Source organism: Malaya genurostris, chromosome 1, assembly GCF_030247185.1.
Source record: "Malaya genurostris strain Urasoe2022 chromosome 1, Malgen_1.1, whole genome shotgun sequence".
NCBI lineage: Eukaryota > Metazoa > Arthropoda > Insecta > Diptera > Culicidae > Malaya > Malaya genurostris.
In genome coordinates, this window is record NC_080570.1 from 153,896,826 (window position 1) to 153,921,813 (window position 24,988).

The 24,988-nt window shown below is 37.4% G+C and overlaps 1 protein-coding gene across 4 annotated transcripts in view; it reads left to right on the forward strand.

The window, feature by feature from the left end:
• The window catches only part of LOC131426253 (all trans-polyprenyl-diphosphate synthase PDSS1), a 228,721-nt gene that overhangs the window by 199,704 nt on the left and 4,029 nt on the right, over window positions 1-24,988 (forward strand). For all 4 annotated transcript variants that reach the window (XM_058588844.1, XM_058588843.1, XM_058588845.1 and 1 more), the window contains exons 7-8: window positions 17,466-17,597; window positions 17,671-17,865. In XM_058588844.1, the coding sequence (XP_058444827.1) occupies window positions 17,466-17,597; window positions 17,671-17,865 (327 nt within the window). The remainder of the gene's footprint in view (window positions 1-17,465; window positions 17,598-17,670; window positions 17,866-24,988) is intronic.

The following is a 24,988-nucleotide window of genomic DNA, read 5'->3' on the forward strand; positions in this document are numbered from 1 at the left end:
ACAAATTCAAATCACGACAAATAGAGTCTGTATTATGGGTTCGCGTGTTTGGTGTTGGTTCCTAATAAAGATTAATCTAAGCAGACTCTCGTGCATTTGCGGATTCAAAAGTGTGACGATTATTTGAAAATGTCGATCATTAGAAATTTTGGTTGCATTGTTCCACATCAATAGCTCGAACAACCCCTTGGGGCTGATCCTTGTAGTTTTGACCTAATTTAATAGGAATTCTTCGATTTTTTTTTCATTTTCGCTCTTAATGGCGGTTTCAAATTTTAAACACATCTCACCCTGTTGCTCCGGAACCGGAAGTCAGATCCGAACAAAGGTCAAAAGTAGTCTATTTTTACAGACGTTGGCCCTTTTATTTGATTCTAAGTTTGTGAAAATCAACTCAACTGTTTTTGAGAAAATGAAGTTGGTTAATTTTCGACCACCATTTCCGGTACTTCCGGAACCGGGAGCTGGCAACTGACATAGCTGAAATCGGGTTGTTTGGCCAGCACTTAGCATAACCTATAAATTGAAACAGTTTTGAACCAAATTTAAAAAAAATTTTATGTTTTTTTTTGCATTATCGCTCTATATGACAGATTGCAACTTCATACACACTACTCTGTATTTCCGGAACTGGAAGCCAGATCTGGAAAAATTCTACATCAACTAATGAAAACATTTACATTTGAATCTAAGCTTGCGAAGATCGGTTTAGCCGTTTCTGAGAATTTGGAACGATTTCCGATTTGGAACACACGAGCACGTTTCCGGTACTCCCGGAACGATCTACCCAAAGTCAACATATTTGGTCATAAATTAACCATGCCTGCCTAATTGAAATATTATACGACTATTTGAATGTATTTGTCATGTATAAAAACATACTTATGTATAAAAACATACTCATGTATAAAAACTCCTGAAAATAAAATTTCCTTTTCATCCCATGTAGTAAATGGTCGTCACTTGTTTTTTCCTTTCTCATATAGAAAGGCTGTGCAATCACTATGAAAATCGAACTTTTAACCAAGGCCCGGTGAGCCGAATGCCGTGTACCATTCGACTCAGCTCGACGAATTAAGACAATTGTCTGTGTGTGTATGTAACACAAATGTGCACTTGATTCTCTCGGAGATGGTTGGGCCGATTGTCACAAACTTAGATTCAAATGAAGGTCTATGAAGGTTCCATAGGTTGGTATTGAATTTTATCCGGATCGAACTTCCGGCTCAGGAGTAACGTGGTAAAATGTGCAAAACAAAAGAATATTCAAATTAAAGGCTTTGTAGTCCCATAGCGTGCTATTATATTTTATCGGAATCCGATTTCCGGTTCTGAAGCTGGGAGGTAAAATGTATAAAACGAACTAAAAAGTGCTCATCCAATTTTGACAAGTTAAGGCTTGAAGGCCAAATTGAAGGTCTTATAATCCTATATAATCCTGCCAAATTTCATCCGGATCCGACTTTCGGTTCCGAAGTAACGGTGTATAATTTGCAGGATTGAAGTTTCTCGTTCTCAGAAACCGCTGGACCAATTTTCATGAACTTAAACTCAATTAATAGATCCCGTAGTTAGTCTGCTATGAAATTTTATCCGGACTCCCTGGAGTTCATTGGATTTTCTCAAAAACCGTTGATCCGATTATCGATGATTCAGATTCATATGAAAGGTCTCATAAAGACTGTCCCAGAAAGTATGGACGCACTTTGATTTCGTTGTAAATAATTCACAAGTGTTAGATATTCAAATTTTATTCGATATACTGATAATATTAGACTACAGCAACAGAATATCATTTTCAACATTTGCTACTTACCCATTGTAGATTAGCTGGCGCACCTTCTTACGAACGTTCCTCATTAAATTCCGTACAGACTTCTTGGCGACAAGTTTTTACACTTTCCTCCAATCTTTTTCGAACTGTTGAATGGGTACGGCTGCCGACATATGTTTCCTAAGATGTGCCTTCGTTAATGCCCAAAATCGAAACAAACTGATGAAAACGAATAAACAACTGCACAAGTGCTTAGAGAAGAGTGTAAACAACAGGACGCAGCCATAAAAATGGACAGATTCAGAACCATTGCGAAATGGCAGCGGTATTTGCTTGCGTCCATACTTTCTGGGACAGTCTTTAATCTACTATTGAGTTATTCCAGATACGAAGTAACGTGGTGAAATGTTTAGAAAAATGGATAAAAATGCACTTCATTTTCTCGAAAACCGGTGGAAAAATTTTTGTATATTAAGATCCAAATGAAAGATCTCATGGTCCCATAACCTGACATTGAAACTTGTCCAGATCTACTTCCAGATCAGGATTGACGGGGTAAAATGTGTGAACGAATAAAAAAAAGTTCACACGATTTTCTCGAACACAGCTGAACCGATTGCAAACTCTAATATAAATAAAAATGAGATTTCACGGTCAATTTTATCCGGATCTGACTTCCGATTTCGGAGTAGCGATGTTAAAAAAAATGGGAATAAGTGTATTCTATGTTTTAGAAACCCATTGGAAAAACTTTCCTGCAGATGAAAGTTCTTCCAGTCTCATAGCCGGCTATAACATTTTATCCAAATCCGACTTTCGATTCCGGAGTAATGAGGTAAAACGTGTAGAATAAGTTCCTCATTCTCAGAATCCGCTGGATTAATTGTTATAAATTGAAATTCAAATAACTATACTAGTAACAACTGGAGTTCAATGAACTTTTTCAAAAACCACTGATCCGATTGTTGAGGATTTAGATTCACATAATAGGTCTCATAGTTTGCAATTGAATTCCAGCTCCAATTCCGGAGTAACAAGAAAAAATGTGTAAAAAATCTAAAAATGTTGAACCGATTTTTGCAAACCTTAAATTAAAAACTCAGGTTTGACGGTCACATAGCCTGCTAGGAAATGTGATCCGGATCTGACTTCCGGTTCCGGAATAACGAAGTGAAATGTGCGAACAAATGGGACAAGGTGCATTCGATTTTCTCGAAAACCACTGGATCAGTTTTCGTAAACTAATATTCGGATGAAGGGCCTGCTGTGAAATTTTATCCAGATCCGACTTTAGGTTCCGGAAATATTTCGTTTATTTTCATTGAATAATAACATCTATCCAACTTCTGGCAGAGATGCCTGTTAAAGTTTGGCGCGTTTACATACCAGAAATACTCCAATGCAAGTGTTAAATTTTGTAAGCAGGATGACAAAAGGCAAACAAAAAGTCCAACGCAGTTTAGAATGTCTGAAAATTGAACGATTGCCTATTGAAACTATGAACATAAATGACGTAAATTCGCCATAACAAAGCTCAGTTTTTGCAATGACTGAGTGAAGACATAAGCCAAATTAATGAGAAACTCACATAAAAGATGATTTTTGGAAAAAAAATTTGACTTCTCCAATATATGTTTCCACTCAGTCATTGCAAAAACTGCAAAAAAAAATGAAAATCTGCAAAAAGTCTGCAAAACTGCAAAGTCTACTTACAAGTGAAATCGGCCAATTTGCATACAAATCTGCAAACCTGGCATCTGTGGTACTCACGATTCATTATTTTGCTATTCTGTGGCGATTCCGTCCCCGCTACAATATTTTGTGACCAGGCGAAAAAGAAATCTTTTCTGTATGCTTTTCCAGTAATGGATTAACTCTCAGCGAGCACTAAATCATCAGAAATTGCTCTTCAAAGTGAATACTAACAGATGGCATTTCGCTGTTATCACAAAAAAAGCGTAAAATTTGTCATAACAGACCAATCTTCAAAGCTGGCAACGCTGCTATCACTTGACAGTACGGCGCCGCAGTAGGCCTTTCAGAAAAAAAATTGTACCTTCTTATCTTATATTTTGACAGTTTTCAACTGTGATGACATCAGGTCTTACCAAGTTTGAGACATTTCGTGTACACCGAGCTCGAATCCGATCGATTGATTTCTTCTGCCAATTCACGGAGAGTTGTGTCTCCGTCCGCAGGCTGCAGCGAATGGCAGCGAGGCAGACCCCGATCGAGGCCATTGTCTTTAAAAGTCAGTAATTTTCGAGCAGTTTTTTCCTCTTGCTGTCTGTATGTTTGTTTGTTTGTTTGTTCGCTCGATCATTCGTGCAAGTGCCCCTATTTTCATTGGTTTCGCTACTCGTGTTCACTATTTTTCGAAACAATACATTGATTGGCATATTTCAACAGTTGTTTTGCTGCTTCGCGGACGCGCACTTGACTTGAAGGCGGCTATTGCTGCTTGCTGGTTTGGAGTGCTATTTCTTTCATTTTACTAATTGATTTACAACTGGTCTCGGTCTCGGCTAATTACATACTTTGTGAATACAGCGCAATGACGAACGCCGATTCCGCCGGGCCGTTTCGAAGGGTTCGTTTTACGAATTCGAAGCCGGACGACAAGGAAACTGAGGTTTGGTTGGTTTGGAGTTTATCAAAATAGCTCATTCAGAATATGTAAACGAGATCTCGATCCATCACTTTGATAGACAGACAGATAGCAGTTTAAAAATAGATATTTAAAGAACTGGTTTCGAATTTTTCGAACTCGCTTCGATTTAATCGTACGAACTAATGTTAGATCGGCCTCAGTCCTACGATATGAAATCCAAATGTAAAGGAAATGTACTTCCCACTCTAGAGGTTCAGTGGCAAGGTGAATTTTCTAATGTTCAAGTTCGTTCAAGTTTCCTTTTCATCAGAAGTAGGCTCGAAGAATTGCTAAATTGTGAACACGAATTTTCTAGAACGAAATTTTTATCCTCTGTCACTGGACTTCATCAGTGTCCCGATTCCGGAAATAGTGTTTGATGGACGTATTCAGAATTCCAAATGAAACCCCGTCAAGGTCACTTGTCACGGTTCCAGCACCAAGGGCTTGGGCACTGTCCGATTTTGAATCATCCAACCACTAGCAGGGTGAAGTTGCTAAACTGGAGATTACAAGTACGTTTCGATCAGCAAGCAAACGAACGTTAAAGAGAGTAGGACTAATATATACGACTCCGATCAAAAACGATTAGGATGAAAATTGATGAAAAATTCCGCCTCACTCGCAGTAATTGGCGCCATCCGATTATCCTTTTTTCCTTTCGTGTAGAATATCCTCTACCTTGCTTGGTAGCTTCTTGGTTCTAAAAAACCAGAAGTTTGTTTGGTGCGGGATTCGAAAATTTTAATTTCCGAAAACAACATTTGGAATGGAAAATATGTAAACAGTTTTCATGATAAAATCTCTCTATTGAAAAATAAAAGCGGAACAAACTTACTTCTACATCTCATGATAATAAAAAAGTGAATCTATAATAACGGGTGCTACGATAAAAAATTGATCACACAAACCTTCTTATAAGAAGCAGAAACAACCAAAACGTAGTCCAAAACAAGAAGCATCGATCAGGCCGAGGGTTAGAAAGCTGCACAATACGATTTTTGCTGGAAATTTGAACTGCATAATCATGGACGACGAAACCTACGTGAAACTCGATTACAAATCCTTGCCGGGACCACAATATTATACGGTGCGAGAAGGGCAAATGTTAAACCAGACCGAGACATCGATTGAAGTTGAAAAATTTGGTAAGAAAGCTATGGTCTGGCAAGCAATTTGTAGCTGCGGTAAGATTTCGAAACCCTTCATCATCCCTGCTTCAATGAACAGCGAAATATACATCAAGGAAGTTTTACAAAAACGACTTCCACCCATGATTCGAAGCCACAAAAATCCTGTTGTCTTCTGGCCAGATCTTGCTTCTTGCCACTACTCGAAATCAACGGTAGAATGGTATACTGCCAAAAATGTCACTTTCGTCCCAAAAGACATGAATCCACCAAATTGCCCACAACTTCGACCAATTGAGGAATTTTGGGCATTAACGAAGGCACATCTTAGGAAACATGTCTCGGCAGCCGAAACCATTCAACAGTTCGAAAAAGATTGGGAAAAAGTGTCAAAACTTGTCTCCAAGAAGTCTGTACGAAATTTAATGAGGACCGTTCGCAAGAAGGTGTGCCAGCTAGTCTACAATTGCTAAGTAGCAAATGTTGAGAATAATATTCCGTTGTTGTAGTCTAATATTATCAGTATATCGAATAAAATTTGAATATCTAACACTTGTGAATTATTTACAGCGAAATCAAAGTGCGTCCATACTCTCCGGGACAGTCTTTACAAGTATTCACACAGAAAAACTGTCCAGAATTCACTCGAAATTTTTTTTCATAGCAAAACCTTGGTATTACATTCATTTTGTGGAATTTGACCTTCTGTTTCAACAGAGTTCGGAGAAGCGTACAGAACCTTTGCACGGCTGGTGCTACGATTTCACTGACACTAAAACTCCTTCCAGATCGGGGCTCGAACATACGACAACTGGCTTGAAAGACCAACGCCCTATGCATTGAATCGCCAACTCGGGAAAAAATTGCTTTGTAACGAAAGCGAATTGTCGGGCTTTTCATTTGACTCCTGTCATTGAATTTTGCACTGACTCTTTGGTCACTCTCCTCGCTATAGAACACCAGTTTGGCTTGAAGTGCATATCGCAGACTACTGCTCTGTGCATTTTTTGGAATTCGGTTTGACGATGTTCTCATATTTATTATAGTCCTAGCTTCCTAGGTATGGCTATGTGTTTGCGCACACTCTGGGTCATCATGGATTCGCGGCATACAACTTTATGGTATTTGTTCCATAACGACAAGATGCCAAATCCTTCCAAAATAGAACTCAACAAGTATGTTCCTTAAGCAAAAGCCACAGACTCGCCCGCGCGAAAATTTCCTGATAGATGATTCTGATGACGATGTAGATGTTGCTCTTCAAACCACAGGAACAGATGGCTTGCCACATTAGATATTCATATTGTGAATTTCGACAGCTTCATGTGAAAATGTAAAAACCCTCTTAACGTCTTTTGCGTTTTGTCTTCGACTCATCAGTGTGTTAGCAGATTGTGTTGAACTGCTGACGCCATCTAACGGTGCAATAGAACATAAACCGCTCTTGATATTCCTATCCAGTCAATTTGGCTCTGGGTCAAAATATGCACTAAGCATCTTCCACAAAATTGTGTGGAAAGTAACTTCAAATAAACTTGCAGAAGTCACCATACCCGTATTCTGCGTAAGATTCATGACAGAGTACACAACTTTTCAGATCATACTCAGCCTCCATCGTTTTATGTTATGTTATGTTTTTTCCAGTTCTCCAGATTTCACCACTTATGAAAATAAACAAGCCCAAACTAAAATTGTTCTATTTCATTAAATTGAAATGATGAAGGCATAGTATGTTCAGAAAAGTTGTGTAGTTTTATATTCAGAAAAGTTGTAAGGTTTCTTATAAAACTTGGTTTTGAGAGACCTATTTAAGGGTATTCTATATCATAATTTTAACGCGAGGTACGAGTATGGTATCTTTTGCAAATTTATTTGAAATTTCGGTTCACTTAATTTTGTTGCAAATGCTTAGCCCTTATATTGATCCCGAGACAAAATGATATTTGTATCTAACTTTTAGGCGGATAGCAGCGTTGCCAGTTTTGGCGTAATAGCAGCGTTGCCAGTTTTATAGATTTCTCTGTATAATGTACAGATTTTCTATTATTAATTACTCAAGAATAAACCAACACGTTTGTGTTTGCTTATGTTGAGCTAGATTCTATGAGAAGTAATTCCGTAACCTTAGGATAGCTCCATCGTCCATCAATTAATTACTGGACACGAACAAATTAATTTCCATACAATAACCGACGAGTGAAGATCGGACCGTGAGCCTAATTGGACCAATTGTTTGCCGAAGAGCACAGATTGATTCTGATGAGTTGTTCTCGAAATTCAACGCCAATCAAATTGTGACCATAATAAGTAAATGACAGTTCCGCAGCCGGTGCGTTTCTTTGTTTTCATGCAGCAGCTGACCTGGCCCGTGCCCGTGATGGTTGGCACACGGAAGACTCGATCATGTGCTCAAATTGACCGATTAATAGCTCAATCACCTTCCCCCTTTTGTCTTCTCAGAGGAGTAGCTGACTTCCCCCCTGCCGTTCCGCCACCAAATTGAGAATCTCCTTCGTGAGATCTTTATTGAGCTCATTAATTTTGCATTTTGAAAAGACCTCCTGCCGCACCGAGCAAAAATAACGGCTAGAGAACTTAAGCCATTACAGCACGGCGCGGGGGACAAATTGCTTCCGTCATTTACGGCGGTGTTTGGTGTGGCATTGCACTTCAAATTAACGCAGAAAAAGCCCAGCAATTACCGGACCGACCGACGTCGTCTATTCATTCATGGTTTCCGAAAGGCACATCCAAAGCGAGACGATGGGAAAACGGGACGGACAATGGTGGCTACATAAAGAAGTTGAAATTGAACTTCGACGGAATTGAACCTAGACTAGCAGCAGCGTTGTTTGGAGGGGTTGGCGGGCAGCACGTCATTCGCAGCCAGGTGACAATTGGAAGCTATTTTTTCCGCTATAATTCTTCAATCGTGGATGACACATCGTGGAATTATCCCACTTACGCACTTACTCTATCCAGTGAATCCCCCAAGGGCAGGCTGATCTTAAGAAGTTCTGCGAGGGAGTGTCACGTGGTTAGCGTCTTCATTCTTTCGTTTGAGGTAAATCACCTTAATCAAATTCGATCGTAAGCTGGTGCGAAGATAAACGGTGCGGACGGGAAATAATCTTTTTTGTGCAAATAGTAATATTAATGATATTCATATTTGTACGAAACATACAAAAGTAAATGTTCTCTTTGAAACTACTGACATAGCGCATCTTTTTCAGTCTATTTACCATATTTGACATTCCTAGTATTAGTTGTACAGTTTCAAACATGTCGGTTTGTGGCTGGAAAATCCTTTTTGTCGGGAAGTGTTACTTCATTACTTAAACATTGGTCTATGAAAAGTCATTACATTTTAGTCATTTTTTGACGATCGGAAAACGATTCAAAACCATGGGCATGGTACAATACAAGGATCGTTAAGGCAAAGTAATTTTACTTCATGACCTCGTAGCTCGAAAGTCGCAAAAACACTGAAATGGAAAGTTCTATCTCACCAGCCATATTCACCAGACCTTGCTCCATCCGATTACCGTCTGTTTCGATCTATGCTGCATGGCTTACCCAGAGAAGCTTTTTTAAAACTCCGAAATCAAAAACAATTGGATCGATTCATTCGTTTAATCTAAAGAAAAAGATTTTTTTTCAACGCAGTATCTGAGATTTACCAGAATGAAATTAGTGGATAGCGATGGATAATACTTTGAATAACAGTAAAGGTCAGATCTCAAATGAGAATTTTTTCCGTACTTTTCGTGAACATTTTCTTCGAAGGTGTAGTGTGCGTGCAATTGAAAACTATTGAAGAACTAATAGGAAATATCACAGCGGGAATTGCTCTTGCTACGTCCGAAATTGTGTCAAATACAATACAAAATGCCCAAAAAAATGACCGCTTTTTTTGTGTCTTATGGTAGCGATCAATTGATCGATATTGTATTCTCAATGAATGGTACTTTATAACATTTTTATAATAACTTAGAAAAGCATCTATCGCAGATGATAACGCAATTAATGTTAATGAGTTTCGGCAATTATGAATTTGTTGCTATATTTTTTAGTAACTGGTTATGTTCATATGAAGTTAACGAAACACCCCTCCACAATAAGCTTAAAAACAAATTGAAGTCCAGCGGATAATTTGTTGCTAATTAGTTAAGGAAGTTTTGAATTTCCCACTAAATTTCGATTTGTTTTCAAGCTTATTTAAGAGCTATGCTTCGTTAATTTCATATGAACCCAGTGACGTACTCAAAACGTTTCACGAGATGTTGCAAAAAATCGTTACGAATAATTCCGACACGTCATAAAATATTTGATTGCTACGAAAGTTACTGAGTTTTTAGTAACTAAGCAATTTTAAAATCTTTCTTTGTCTTGTGACAAACCATTTCAAAACCTCAAGGCTAAAACTGAAAATAAATAAATAAGCAAATCAAAACAATTGTCATCTCAATCAATTGACCAGGAAATACCGTTTTACACAATTGTGAAATATGTTTTGTCAGAACAGTGATCAAACACGCTTCCGAAGGGCACTCGCGTTCGTGGTTGCGGCCCCGCATGCACGGAAACCTGCGGTAAAATGATGTTTCATCTGCCGAATGTCGCCTAAAAAAATATGAGGCCTAAGTGTTACACAGAGAAGTTAAAAACGAAATTATATTACATTTTTACACTTTTTAGTGTAAATATTTTTTACAAGCTTTATAATAGCCAGAATCGGTTCATTTCTAGGTAAATTATTAGGATACTTTTCAACCAGTTACGGGAAAATAAGACTAAAAAGATGGTGATTAGCTTGTATTTTCCGGTAATTTTAAGCGAATTCTAGATTATTTCTGTACTGAATTTTGCAGTACCACATTAGTATTTATTTCTAGGTGCATCCAGTTTACCGTGTATGTCGTAAAATACATTAAATAAAATAGTCACAGTATAGTTATGTGAAAAGTTATGTGAATATTTTCCACTCTGCTTTTCACGTAGTTTCTAATTGGCTACCCTTTAAAATCTATTTAATGTGATTTAATTTTAAGAGCTTGTAACGGGTGGCCATATAAGATATTGTACAGTTAAATACGAAGAAATTCGAACTGTAAATTTTCAAATATATCTAATATTAGAGGCATGAAAATATGGATATATTACGTAATTTTTTCCACAACCCTTAAGACTAGACATAGATTTTTCATTAGCCCAGATAGTGTCTCGGCTATCAGTATTTGGATTTGAAATTTATATAAAATATATCAGTTCGCTTTCACATCTCATCCAAGTCAGTCGAAAAAACAGAACCGCTTACGCTCGGGACGGAAGAAACCAAGTCCACCGCCGCTACGAAAGAATACAATTATTGTTGAATCCTTATATTCGCAAAACTTTGTCCCAGTACGGAGATATCCTTTCCATCGAAAAAGAATAGTGGAAGAATTTTTTTTACCAGGTATTCTAAATGGTGTACGTTTGTTACGCATGCGCCTGAAGAAGGCTATACCATCTTATGTGAATTTCGACCAAGATACTAGAATTCCGTGCAAATCACTCGTTACCTATGACAATCAGATGACCACATGTCAATATTGCCAAAAAGCCGTTCACTATGGTAAGCCATGTGAAAAACTAAACAAGAAGACATCTACAGCAAAGAACAACAGCGCTCCGTCCACACCAATTCCAAAAAACTTTAGCACATCAGAGACAGCCATCAAAAACAATGAAACTTGCTCCTCAACGAAAACAGTTGTACCCTATGTAGGACAAGGTACCCTTGCTACAAAGGTACAAATGTAAGCAAAACGACACCAGTGACACCGAACCAATGGACGGGAGCGTGAATAGCGAGCTACTGGTCCCCCTTCATTCGCTGGATAGCCATGAAAACGTCTCTCCGCCAAGAAAGAAAATGACAACTATATCCAGCAATAAAAAAAAAATCATTTCTTTTGTTAAATGGCCACGTCAAGCCGAAAAGCGAATTAGCCGGAATAAAAATTTTTATGAATAAAATAAAATATATGCTAAATTATGTAATGGCCATTTTTTTATTGGGTAGATAATTTCTTTGCATTTAACATTTAAATATGATTTCGGGTGTATGGCCGCCAAGACTATTTTTCACAAATGTCATTCTGGAGATCCAATTTTTGATCACTTTTTCAAGCATTTGAGGACGTATTACAGCAATGACACGATGAATATTGGTTTCTAAAGCATCAATCGTTACTGGCTTATCCACATAAACCAATGGTTTTACGTATCCCCACAAATAAAAAACGCGTCAAATCACACAAAAAACGGAGACCAATTTATCGATCCATTTCTCGAAATAATGTTGTTGTTGAAATGTTCTTTTAATAAGTCCATTCACGGTAACACGTAATAAGTTTCCATTCACGGTAACACGTCGTCCTTTCGTGTTTTTTTAAGAAATAAGGACCGATGATTCCACCAGCCCATAGACCGCCCCAAACAGTACATTTATCGGAATACATCAGTAATTCTTGAACTGAGTGTGGATTACCTTCAGTTGCGTAGCTAGGAGGGGGGAGGGGGCGAAGGTTGCATTCGCCCCGCGCGCAATAATTATAGGGGGCAGCAAAGTAACACTTGGAACCTTTTTTTTTTTGCTCGCCCAAGTCAGCTTTCCGGAGATGGAATTCAGCTTTTTTTTGCTCACTAAACTAACGACGAGGGCGGCAAATCTCTTATTTTGCCCCGGGCGCCAAATTTCCTCGGTACGCCACTGATTATCTTTGAATTTTGCTCGTTGACGTATCCATTCAACAAAAAATGCACCTCATCACTGAAGAGAATTTTGCGGTATGAACAGTTTTAATTGAACACTGATTTTGAAAATATGTTGCCACGATTTGGGAACGTTGTTCTGAAGTTAAGCTGTTCATGATAATTTGCCAAGTGAAACTAAAAAAAAACACCCGTTATAATCCAGTAAGTTTAACGATAGTATAGTACTGGGTGTTCATGTCACATTCACCTACTAGATAGACAATTGTTATTTTGGATATTGCTGAAGGCTAAATATATACAAAATATATTAACTTAAAATTGTGGCAACGTTTATCTTAAGTCATGTTACCTTCTATAATAATTTGTAGAAATTAGCATTGAAGCTTGTCTACAACCACCTATAGGAGTAGGGGAGACCGAGGCTGCGCCGGACACTTTTTGGAAGTTGGAAAAAGCATCCATTTCAACTAGGTTTATACCCAAGTTATCTATACAAATCCAACTTGTGATTTGAAAAACTATGCATTAGCTTTCGTAAAAAGTCGCGATTAAATGACCAACCTAAAACCCAAAATTTCAGAACCTGCGGGACTAAACCGGACAATTCTTGGAAATTAAAAAAACACCTTGGTTTTTACCTAATTTATCTAAACAGTTGTGTAGCTTCAACTTTCAACTAAAATTCCCAACTTGTGACATGTAAAAATATGCATTAGTTTTTGTATCAAGTCACCATTAAGTGACCAACCGAAAATCCAATATTTAGGAACTGCGGGACTCACTCGCTCGGAACTTAGGTATTGTCTCCAAACTTCACGCAGTACCAAATAATTGATGCTGAAACTGACTTTAAAATGTTTATTGAACACTGTTTGATGGTTTTGCTAAATATCATGAACATTGATTAAATTTATTGTAAATCTAGTTTTAATAAGTGATAAAAAGTATAATTCCAATATAGAATTTAGGTATGTTTCAAGAATTCGTTAAGAATTTCAAGTCGAAAATTATGTGTCCGATTGAGCAACAATTGTTTACACGTAATTAAAAGCACTCAATAATCACTAGATTGAAATAAACATTTAAAAAGCACTATCCACACCCTCATTACAATGCATATAAATCAAATATACCCAAAAAATTAGAAAATTTCAAAGAAAAAAATCAGTAAAAAACGTACACCTTTGACACGAACGCGATTGATGCCAAGCTGAATTGATTCAGTGTCATCCAGCTAATTGACGTCTGCCTGTCACATGAAAGTGCGTTTAAAAAGTCAGTCCATGGTTCGAAATAATTACTGGTTTAGATTTTATCCTGTTTTCGCATAAACAAAAAAAAAAAACTTACAACGAAAAAGTTTTTTTCTTCAATGACGTGTTCAAGTTCAATGACGTATTATGATCGAGATAACAAGGACTTCCAACTGTAACATGCGTTACTCTGCACCAGATGCCGATCCTGATAAAATTCAATTGCAACCGTGGGATTGGGTTAACATGTGTATCAACTGACAAAATCTGCAAAGTTCAGAAGTTTAGTTGTAAAAAAATCATAATTTCCAAACTACTTACACTTTGGGAATTTATTGCTTTTCGCTTTGTAGACATAGGATAAATTTTTTTGGCAAATTTCTAAAAAACACTTTGCCGTTTTGAACGTGAACTTTTATTTGAGTGTAGTTCGAATAGCATGGCCTCCTATAACTAACGACAGCGTCTTTTTACCTTTTTTATATATATAAAAAATAGGTATAGAATTCGCTCAAACTTTCGAAATTTTTTCCGAGGCCCGGAGGGCCGAATGACATGTACCAATCGATTCAGCTCGACGAACTGAGCAAATGTCTGTGTGTGTGTGTATGTGTGTTGTCAACTAAGAGGTCGAGATCTCAGAAATGGCTGGACCGATTTTGATCAAACTAGTCGCAAATGAAAGGTCTCCCCGTCACCCAAAACGCTATTGAATGGTTTTGAGATCGGATGTTTACTTTTTGAGTTATACGAAGTTTTATGTCAAAATTTTCAGTTTTTTGACAGTATCTGTCACAATTGACCTTGAAAACAGAATATGTTTTCAGACTTTGATTCCGCACGATAATACCTATCCAACAAGCCATAGATTGTTAAAACCCGTCCATTTTTAACGGAGATATCGAAATTTTTGTGTAAACGACTTTTCCCCCTATTCCAGCAGTAGAAGTTTTGAGCGCTGTTTGGCAAAGAAATGCTTGAGAGCAACATGAAACACGATTTTTTATACTGTCACATACATTTGGTTTTAAGTACCCAAAAGACTGTGTACAACATGATATTTTGCCTCGGACCGATTTTAGCACGGTTCGTTTTTGGCAACATAATCGTTCGAATATGACATATGTAAACCAGACGAATTTTCGAGTTGAAAGCAATTCCATAATTATATTGATTTAAACGACTTACAGAAATAAATGCTGGAAGAAAATAACAGCCATATACCATTCGAATCAGTTCGTCGAGATCAGCAAATCCGTGTGTGACCAATAATTTCACTCAATTTTCTTCGGAGACGACTCAACCGTGTTCTACAAACTCAGATTCATATGAAAAATCGTATACTCTCAAACAAGACTCCTGAATTATGTTTGGTTCCGACCTCTGGTTCCGGAACTACAGGATGATATGTGAAACGAAATTAAAACTGCGTAACTCATTTTACTCGTAGATGGCTGAACCGATCTAAGATTCAAATAAAATCTAAGAATCATCTAAGATTCAAATGAAAAGTTTTGAGATTCTATAAAACATCTTGCTTTTCAGTTAGATCCAACTTCCGGTTTAGAGAGATACATGGTGATTAGTATAAAAATGTCTATTTCAAATAAATTAATCAGATTTATCGGGTTAGCAGATTTGTATAGTCGATAACCAAAAAAACTTATTTCATTTTTGGTTGTACTCAGTTTTCGATTCGGAAGGTATTCAAAAATTTAATTTGCGCTACGATTTCTCAAAGATGTCTGCACTGATTTTTAAACATTTTAAATCAAATGTAAACTACATAGCTATTCAGATAAATTTGTCTGAATTCGGCTACACCGAATTTTGAATTCCGGTTCCAGTATCGAATCGTTTCTCAAAGCTCAATCGTTTTCTTAAAAAAAGCCAAATCGAATTTCAGAAACAAAAGTTCAAATTAAAATAAATCCAATTTTATCCAATTCTGACTTCCGATTCTGGAATTGTAGGATGATGAATTTTTAAAATTCAAGGCGATATAGAAGATAACAATCCCGAAAATATTCAAAGTTGGACTCAAAAATATTGCAATTCAATCGTCATATGGCCATACGATTGGGTTTGGGTTATGCTGATTCCTGAATACCGGCTCTGGTAGTACCTTAAATTACCCTAAACTCTAAAGTGGAAATTATTTCGACATATCATGGAATGTTTAATCGATTGTTACCCTTTTAGATTCAAATTCGATCCGATTTGCTGTTTCGACATTACAGAGTAATGAGTGATTAAAATCTCAAATTGCCACTTGAATCGACGGACATTAGAATAATGTCATGAAAACTGAAACACCGAAGAATATTCATGCAAAAAACACATGCGGATTGATAAAAAAAGGTATCATCTCACTGCTAGGTGGATTAAGCACGTTTTTATTGTTAGGCTTCTCGTTCTCCAGTCTGGATTATTAAGTTAGCATAAGAATTTGTTTAATTTTGAAGAATTTAGCTCATAAATCGATTCCCTCTGCGGAACGGGAGAAAACTGGAAACGGAGCAAAAATAGAAGTGCTTTTCATAAATCGATGAAATTTATCATCGCCGGCATGATCAAATAAACAGTAATCCAATAGTATCAGTCCCAGCGCTGGAGCACAAATTCACAGTTGCCGCCATCGTCGAGGATTTGTTTATTTTTACTGAATCTGCTCGGTTGGACAATGACCTAAATCTAAACCTGTATAGGGACTTGGGGAGCCGTATCTGATGTCAGTTGTGTGGACGGTAGAAAGCTATGCTTTTCGGCGGAAGAAGTAGTTTTATTTTTTAATTTGATTTTAAATACGCTTGGTAGCTAATCAGTAGATTTAAAGTAAATTATTACGATGGGGCAATTTTTTTTTTGCAGTTTTACATAGGAGGCCATATTATTATGAAGTATTCTAGTTGTGAATTAGTAGCTGATTACAAGCTATTCGTCCCAGGCTGAATGGGAATCAATGGCGAAATCAACGACCGGAACCGTTATTCGGAGCCCCTGAGCCCCTATCATAGTAATCTTGGGCCACATTCGTCACGTAAAATTTATTTTAATTACATCACAAATCGAACCCATCGCTTATTAAATGGCAGCAATAATAGCGGCGATAATTAAGCGTCGGCAGGTTCGTCGCTTTCCACACACCAGCACCGGTTTTTCTGCTCGCCACCTAGCACCTAGGCCGTAGTTTGTCTCTTTCGCGCGCACGCTGGTGGCGATGACTCCGTGGTAACCGATCGAAGGTTTTTTTTGCATTCCGATCGCGACCAGAGGATGAGCGCATAGCTAATGATTGTGTCATCGCCTGGCCTGGCTTGACAAAATATGCTATCGAGTGCTCTCTTTCACCGGAGCCGAACACTCCCCGCGGACCGCGGACCAGGATGGTGTGAAAATATGTATGTTCTTCAACGTAGGTTACGGCAGTTACACACCTCTGTATCGATTAGGAGTGCTGTCGGCTGCTGTTACGGCTACGGATCTCGCGTTCTGGGTAGCTCTCGGGTGCGTGTCCAGATCAAACAGTAGTCAGATTGCCACTTGACAGTGATGATGGTGTCAAGTGGCGGCTGTTGGAAACCTTAGTTCGCCTCAAGTGCCACCACTCAGATGACATGTCAATTTCTATAGTCAACATTAAAGCACCTGCGTAGCAATTCAGTCCAGCCCACTCCACTCCCAAAATTAGCGTAAACGACAAATTGAGACACTCTTCGGTGCCAAGTGCTGGGTTGGCATTGAGAACTGTATGCTGAACAACGTTCGATACTTGTGCTGCAGTTGCATAGTTACTATTAGCATTTGCCCCATTCAAGTCTCAGTGTGTACTTAAAACAAAATGTTCAAATAATATCGCGTCTTTTTTATTCTTCTTCTTCTTCTCCCTCCTGCAGGTACTGACAGATTTAGTGCAAGGTGAATTCATGCAGCTAGGATCCAAGGAAACGGAAAACGAACGATTTGCTCACTACTTCACCAAGACGTACAGGAAAACAGCATCCCTGATAGCGAACAGTTTGAAAGCGGTCAATATCTAATTTCGAATCAAAGAATTCATTGAGCTAACCAACGCTTTTTTTTCTTTGTTTTTGCTTTTAGGTGGCGGTCCTGTCCGGAGCGGACGAACAGATGGTGGAACTCAGCTTTCAGTACGGACGGAACCTCGGGTTGGCTTTTCAGTTTGTGGACGATCTGCTCGATTTTGTGTCCAGCTCGGAGGCCATGGGCAAACCGGCCGCGGCCGATCTGAAGCTGGGATTGGCCACCGCGCCGGTGCTGTTTGCGTGCGAAAAAGTAAGTCACTTGTCACACTGGTTGAAGTCTCAGGAAAATCTAAAAGTTAGTTTATTTCAACTGCACAATTCAATATCCTAAATGTAGAAAATTCAATTGTTCAAGACTCGTGGTTTCAAGGTTCCAATATTACACGGGTAAAATTCCGATTCTAGAAATGAGCAAAACAAGTTATGATTTGGGGAAAAGAGTATATTTTCATGTTATGATACACCATGATTAAAAGTTCTCGGATCATGATCCATTTGGACTGATTTCGCTGAAATTTAAGCGTAACGCATTTGACGTTGATGGGTATAACTTCAGGCGTGTTTCTGCTATGTTAATGTTTTAAAATATGAAAATTTTAAATATGAATTAAATGGAATGGTGTGATGAACGAATTTTTTGGGCGATTTTAACTAATGTCTTAAATTTCTTCTAATCAGAATCATTAACAATTGAAACATTATGTTTTTGAAAAACGACGACGCCTAAAATAACGTGTTCACTTGCGTTCATTGCTTCAGTTTTGCTTTTTTGTTTCAGAGTTACATCACTTAAATGAACTGCATGAAAAAACACGAGTGAATCAACCCTCTTAAAAAACAAACTCTATGTCGAATTCTTGCAAATACCGCGGAATGTTTTTGCTTTTTTTTTTCTTCGAAACATCATTTGCAAAATTGTCTTATTTAAAATATTTAGGTGAATCAATACAGCTTGTGTTGTTACATCTATGAAACAAATTTTTCAAATCGGTTGAAAACAATTTTTTTTTCTTATTTTCGTTAGATGGTTCCAAATTCATAGTCGAATTTATTTTTCGGTTTACGCTAGCTCTCGGAATATTATTCTAACAACAGTCACATCAAATATGTTAGAATACATTCAGACATATTCATACAAAATGTAACGTGTTTAGTCTCTAATAATGTAAATTTTCGGTTCATAATATTTATGTAAACATTTTCAGTACTTCTTGCTTTTCGATGTCTGCTTTTTGCCTTAATCTATTAAGCAATCCTTCACATCATTTGAGGCAGAGGGTTTAAAGTGATATTCGGGTAAAAAATTGGAGTTACGAGCTTTGACAGAAATACATTCCTCAAGTAACGCATTTTCGGACCATGATTAATTGTCATGGGAGAAGACTTTTTGCTCATGGTTTCATGAGAAAAAAATTTATTGGCTTCATGATTTTATAATCATGACATCAGTAACGGATTTCTTTCCGTGTACAAAGCTTAAGAGTGCTTGAGTTCTTGAGTCCAGGAGCATTCGAAAATTCTAGAACAAACAGTCAAAAAAATCCCTCTAATTTGCAACAAAAACTACAAGGAACAGCCCCATGAGGGCATGACAGTTTGAAAGTTTTGATACTCATTGCCCTATAATTTCGGAACCGGAAGTCAAATCTGGATCAACTTTTTGGGAACTTTTTAAAGAATTTCGAAACCTCTCATTTGCATCTTAGTTTTTAAAAATCGGTTTAGAAATTTCCGAGGAAATTGAAATTGAAACCATTTTGTCATAGATTTGCACATATTGCCTTGTAATTCCGGAATCGGAAGGCGGATAAAGACACAATTCAATAGCGACCTATGGGACCATAAGACGTTCCGTTTAAATCTAAGTTTGTGAAAAAAAGGTTCAGCCATCTTTGAGAAAAAGTGAGTGACAATGTTTTTCATTTTTTTGGTGCATATCACCCTGCAATTCCGGAACCGGACGTTGGATCGGGATAAAACTCAAAAAGCGATCTATGGGATCGTAAAACCTTTCATTTGAATCTGAGTTTTTGGAAATCGGTTCAGCCATCTCTGAGAAAATCGAGTGACATTATTTGTCACATACACACACAGACATTTGCTCAGTTCGTCGAGCTGAGTCGAATGGTATAGGACATTCAAAAGACGGTTTTCACAGTGGGTGTATTGCCTTACTATATGAGAAAGGAAAAAGGGATGTAAGTTTGTATGTTTGTAACGGTATAACTCTACGGAACTACGGAACGGATTGCCGCCAAACTTGGCGCAAGTACTTGTTACTCTTCAGAGATGGTCATAAGGGTATGTTTCTAGAGAAGGGAGCGTAGCAAGTGTCATTAACAGAGGGGGGTCATGAAAAGATTCATATAGTTTGACGAGAATCGATACTTTTTGAAGACCATAGGAACATTTTACATATCTTAGATATGATTATATTAGGGGCAGTGTTGGTGATTGCCGAAAATTTGACAGAAGCTGCTATATTGCTATCTATATTGTATACAACATTTTCAATCCGGTAGAAGATGCTACAAGAACTCGAGTCTCTCAATGCATGAACCGCGAGAGAATTTTTCTACATTCCTTCGCTCCACTTCATACTCTTAGTATTTCTCGGCCCTTAAAAAAATTGCAGTCTGATAATGATCGCCGCTGTGTGGAATTTACCAAGAGAGAATCGCAAGTTGACAATTATCGCAGAAAATCGAATTGATGATTCGACTTGATGATTCTCATACTAGGTTGCAATATTTCAAAACCCTTGTGTGGAGCATTCACAGACATTTTCATAGACACAACTTATACAAAGGTTATATGCACATAGGATAGAATAAGCGGCAATAGTAAAATGATTCTATCGCAATTATCCGCTGCCCATACAGAATCGGATCGCGAAACGAGAATAAGCGATCGTTTGTTGCTTCAGAGAGGATCCCCACAGCAGCGTGCTAACCTTTGATTCTCAGAAATGTCATCGAGAGAAATTCGCTCTCGCACTGGTGTCTATTCTATGTTAAATGAGCCATGCCGGGTTTTTGTTGCTGCGATGATATCCGTCTCTCTTTGATGGCACTGATTCAATCGTATGAAGAGTTGCCATCCTTGATGAGGGGTGGATGTAGCAAGGGCCTTTAAAAAGAGGGGTGTAATGCTTGTACTGGCATAACTGCAAAACTACTGAACCGATTACTGTCAAACTTGGCACAAGTAATTCTTGCTCTTCAAAGATGGTCATAAGAATATTTTTATGGGAGGAGGGAGCGTAGCAAGTGTCTTTAACAAAAGCAAAGTGCAGGCATTATATTCCTTTCGTGGAATTTGGCCTTTTTGTTTCAACAGACTTCGCAGCCGATTCATAGCGTACAGAATCATTGCATGGCTAGTGCTACGATCCTACTGACACACAGCGGTTCGAATCTATAAAAACGTGAACATAAATCAGTATCTGCCAAACCGTTCTTTTAATGCATATAGTTGCTTTTAAGAATTTTTTTACCAATAAATACCGCGTAATTTGATTCTATCCCTAATTGTTCATGGCCTACTTTGATAAAAAATATAATCATAACTATTGAAAATAATTTACTTTGTCAAATATACCAAAAGTCTAGGTCGCACCGTTTCGGTTATACAAAGCGTTTTCATGGTAACCCCCCTAAAATCAGTTTTTTATTCATAACGTGTTTCGAGTTTTTTTTATGCATACTTTGTTTGGAATATCTGAAGAAAACAAATCATCCCATATTTTTGTTGAAGGTAGTGCAGTTTTTTTACCTGTGATAAAACCTTACACCGAAGCAAAATATGCAGCTTTATGCAGCTGATTTTCACAAAATTTATAGGAAAAGATATGCTCAATACTATAATAAAAATCTAAGTGGAACTCGATGGAACTTTTTTTGTACGCCTTTTCAAAGTTAGTTTTAGTTATTGAATTATGACAACCCTCTTAAAACTAGTTTTATAATAATAACTTGTTTCAAGTTAGTTTTTTATACATACTTTATTTATAATAATTGTAGAAAATATAAAATTCCATAATTTTGTAGAAGTTAATGCAAAGGTTTATTCTTTTCTGGAAAAGTTATGCATCATTTTACCTATTTTTACCTAGGAAACCTTGTACCAAAGCGAAATATGCAACTTAACGCAGCAAACTTTTACAATACTTAGAGGAAAATATATTCCTAATTCAATTTATTTTCCAATGAGAATATCCTGAGTACTATTCGTGTGACTCATTTTCACTATGGCCGCTTTCTCATCTCATCCAAGTCAGTCGATATAACAAAACCGCCGACGTTCGGGACAGAAGAAACCAAGTACAGTATTGTGTAGTGAACAATAGAACGACTTCGAAATGAGTGAACCAAACGAACAAAAGCTACCGCCGCGCGAAAGAATACAATTGTTGTTGACTTCAGGCTGTGCAAAATTCGACCTTCAATACGAGAACTTGAAGGTTTGCTTAAGGAGCAAATGCATCTTGACATTAAACGTGTGTATTTACTTCAATGCAATAAGACGAATAATTCTGTCTATATCCAGTTTTATAAAGAGTTGGATGCAATTCAATTCGCTAAAGACAATAATAATGTGCACTATGTGGAGCACGAAAACATTAAGTATAACATTCCAGTATGTATGGAAAATAGTGCTATAGAAGTGCGTGTGCATGATCTTCCCTAAAGCGTCATCGATCCTTATATTCGTAAAACTATGTCCCAATACGGAGAGAATTCTCTCTATCGAAAAAGAAAAGTGGAAGAATTTCTTCCCCGGTATTCTAAATGGCATACGTTTGTTACGCATGCGCTTGAAGAGGCCTATACATTCTTATGTGACTTTCGGTCAGGATACAAGAATTCCGTGCAAATCACTTGTTACCTATGACAATCAGATGGCCACATGTCAATATTGCCAAAAAGCTGTTCACTACGGTAAGTCATGTGAGAAACTGGACAAGGAGACAACTAACACCAAAGGACAACGGTGCTTCCTTCACACCAACCCCAAGCAACCCCATTACACCTGTGACAGTTACCAACAACAGTGAAGCATTCCCTTCAACGAAACCATCCAACGTATCCCCTATAGAACAAAGTACACCAGCTGCAGTTAACAACTTACCATCCAAGCAACCAACCAACAATGTACAACAAGACGCATCTACAGCAACGAAATCAACAACAATACCACGGCAATGGATGACGAGACGAAACGAACAAACTGCCCCTCAATCCTCGCAGGAGGAAAATGGAAGCTCCTCTCCCCCTAGAAAAAGGGTGACAACGAGATCCAACACAAAAAAAAATTATGTGAAAACTCAGCTAAATCGGCCACGTAAAGCTTGTACGCCAATAGTCCTGAATAAAATATCATTTAAATAAACAAAAAAACGGAGGGCGTCACGTGTCTGCTATTTCTGTAACTCACTTTTGCAGTGAGCGTAGAGATGGGCAATTCGCTCCTGAGCTATTCCAGTTAATCGAATCACAGCTGATAGCTCACAGCTCTTTTTAAAAGAACCGCAGCTCACCAGTTCACCGCACTGGTAAACAGGAATGCCAGGTTCACAGATGAATCTGTGTTTCACAGATTTTCAACCTTTTGCACAGATTTAAAAAATGGTACAGATTTTCACAGATGTCTGAAAACAGTCACAGATTTACACAGATTCTGAAATCGATCATAGATTTTTAAAATTGATCACAGTTTAGCACCAAAAATTACTGAGCGATAGGAAATAGTGAGAGTTTTTGGATGGTCACAGATTTTTGAAAAAATGACCTGGCACCCCTGCTGGTAAGGTGAAAACAAGCTACGAGCTGAACGGATCTTCGACTCTTGAAGAGCGAGTTATAAATGAGAAGAAATGTGTTCATGAGCTCTTGTCAGTTATTCAAAATGTGCATCTATCCTTCTTTAACAGATTGAATGAGCCATTGTAAATAAGAAATCTTACCTCTCACTCAGTAGGCTAAGGTACATTCAGGGATGCCACTTTTGCAGATATTCTCAAATGTGACATAATAATAATTCGCAGACAAGTTAGTTCGCATAGCATTGTTCTTTGTGCATCAATGGTTTCGATCATGAATTTGAAAGAAAAACGGAGTAAGAAAAACGGCGCAAGAAAAACGGCGCTCGAAACAAACCTTCAGTTCAATGTTAATGAGCTGATGAGCTGATACATTGAATCAATTCCCTTTAGTGAGCTGCTTCGCACATCTCTAAGTGAGCGTCGCACAGTCAACATATCGTCTTAAAAAACGTGTTGCTTCGCGATAACTCAATTTATTTACACGTTTAAAAATGAAATCTCTTCGTAAAGGATTGTACTTTTACAATACTTTTTCATATTTTGTTTGGAAAACATTTTTCCATTTTTTTAATATGTGTTGAACTTTTGATAATTTTTCGGATTTTCAATATTTAAAAGCCACTTTGAAAAGGCCTAAAAGAATTGTATCGAGCTCCACTTAGATTTTTTCTAATATTGTTAATTGTCAAAAAGTAAACAAAATAAAAATCCCAACAATTTGCTTAAGCTGCGCGCATGAGCTTGTTTATGCGTATTTATGCGCACTTTGTAGGTAATAGAGGTAGATTCTACGTAGATAAAACCAAAAAAAACTGTTTTAAAATCAAGTGAATATATCATAAATTTTTTTTTCATTATTTATATCTTCAAGAAAAATACTTCAAATGTTTTTTTTTTTTTCAAAATAAGATAGAAAAAAAAATGTTTTTGTGAAAAAAAATATTTTTTTTCCGAAATTGGTACTACCCCCTTAACAAAAATTAAGATGCCACTTTCAAAAGAAGCGTAATATAATCTTGTAAATCTTCTTCGAAGACACGTTAGCTCTTAAAAATCAGTGAAAGTCAATACAGACTTTTGACCGTCTTTTTCCAGTTTTCTACCACTGTGTGACACTAAGAATCCTTCCAGGTCGAGACTCGAACATATTGACAACTGGCTTGTGAGACCAGTATCCAATGCATTGAACCGCCAACAACTTAGACATGATTATAAGGATATATGTGCGGGGTGGATGTAGTAAGTGCCTCTGAAAATGGGGGAGTAATGCTTACAACAGCATAACTTGAAATTGATCTAATTTAAAGAGAATAGATGCTTTTTGAAGACTATACATACTCTTTGGAAAACTTACAAATAGTCCTAAGGGTATTTGTTGGGGGTGGTTATAATGAGTGTCTCTAAAAAAAGAAGTTTAATGTTAAGTTGATAGAATTTTCAAAAAAAAAAATCTATCTTCTGAGGGAGGAATAAAGAACGGGTATCATCTAAGGGGGGTGAAATGTTCAAATTGTTTTTATGATCGGCCATAATTCCGAAAAAACTCAAT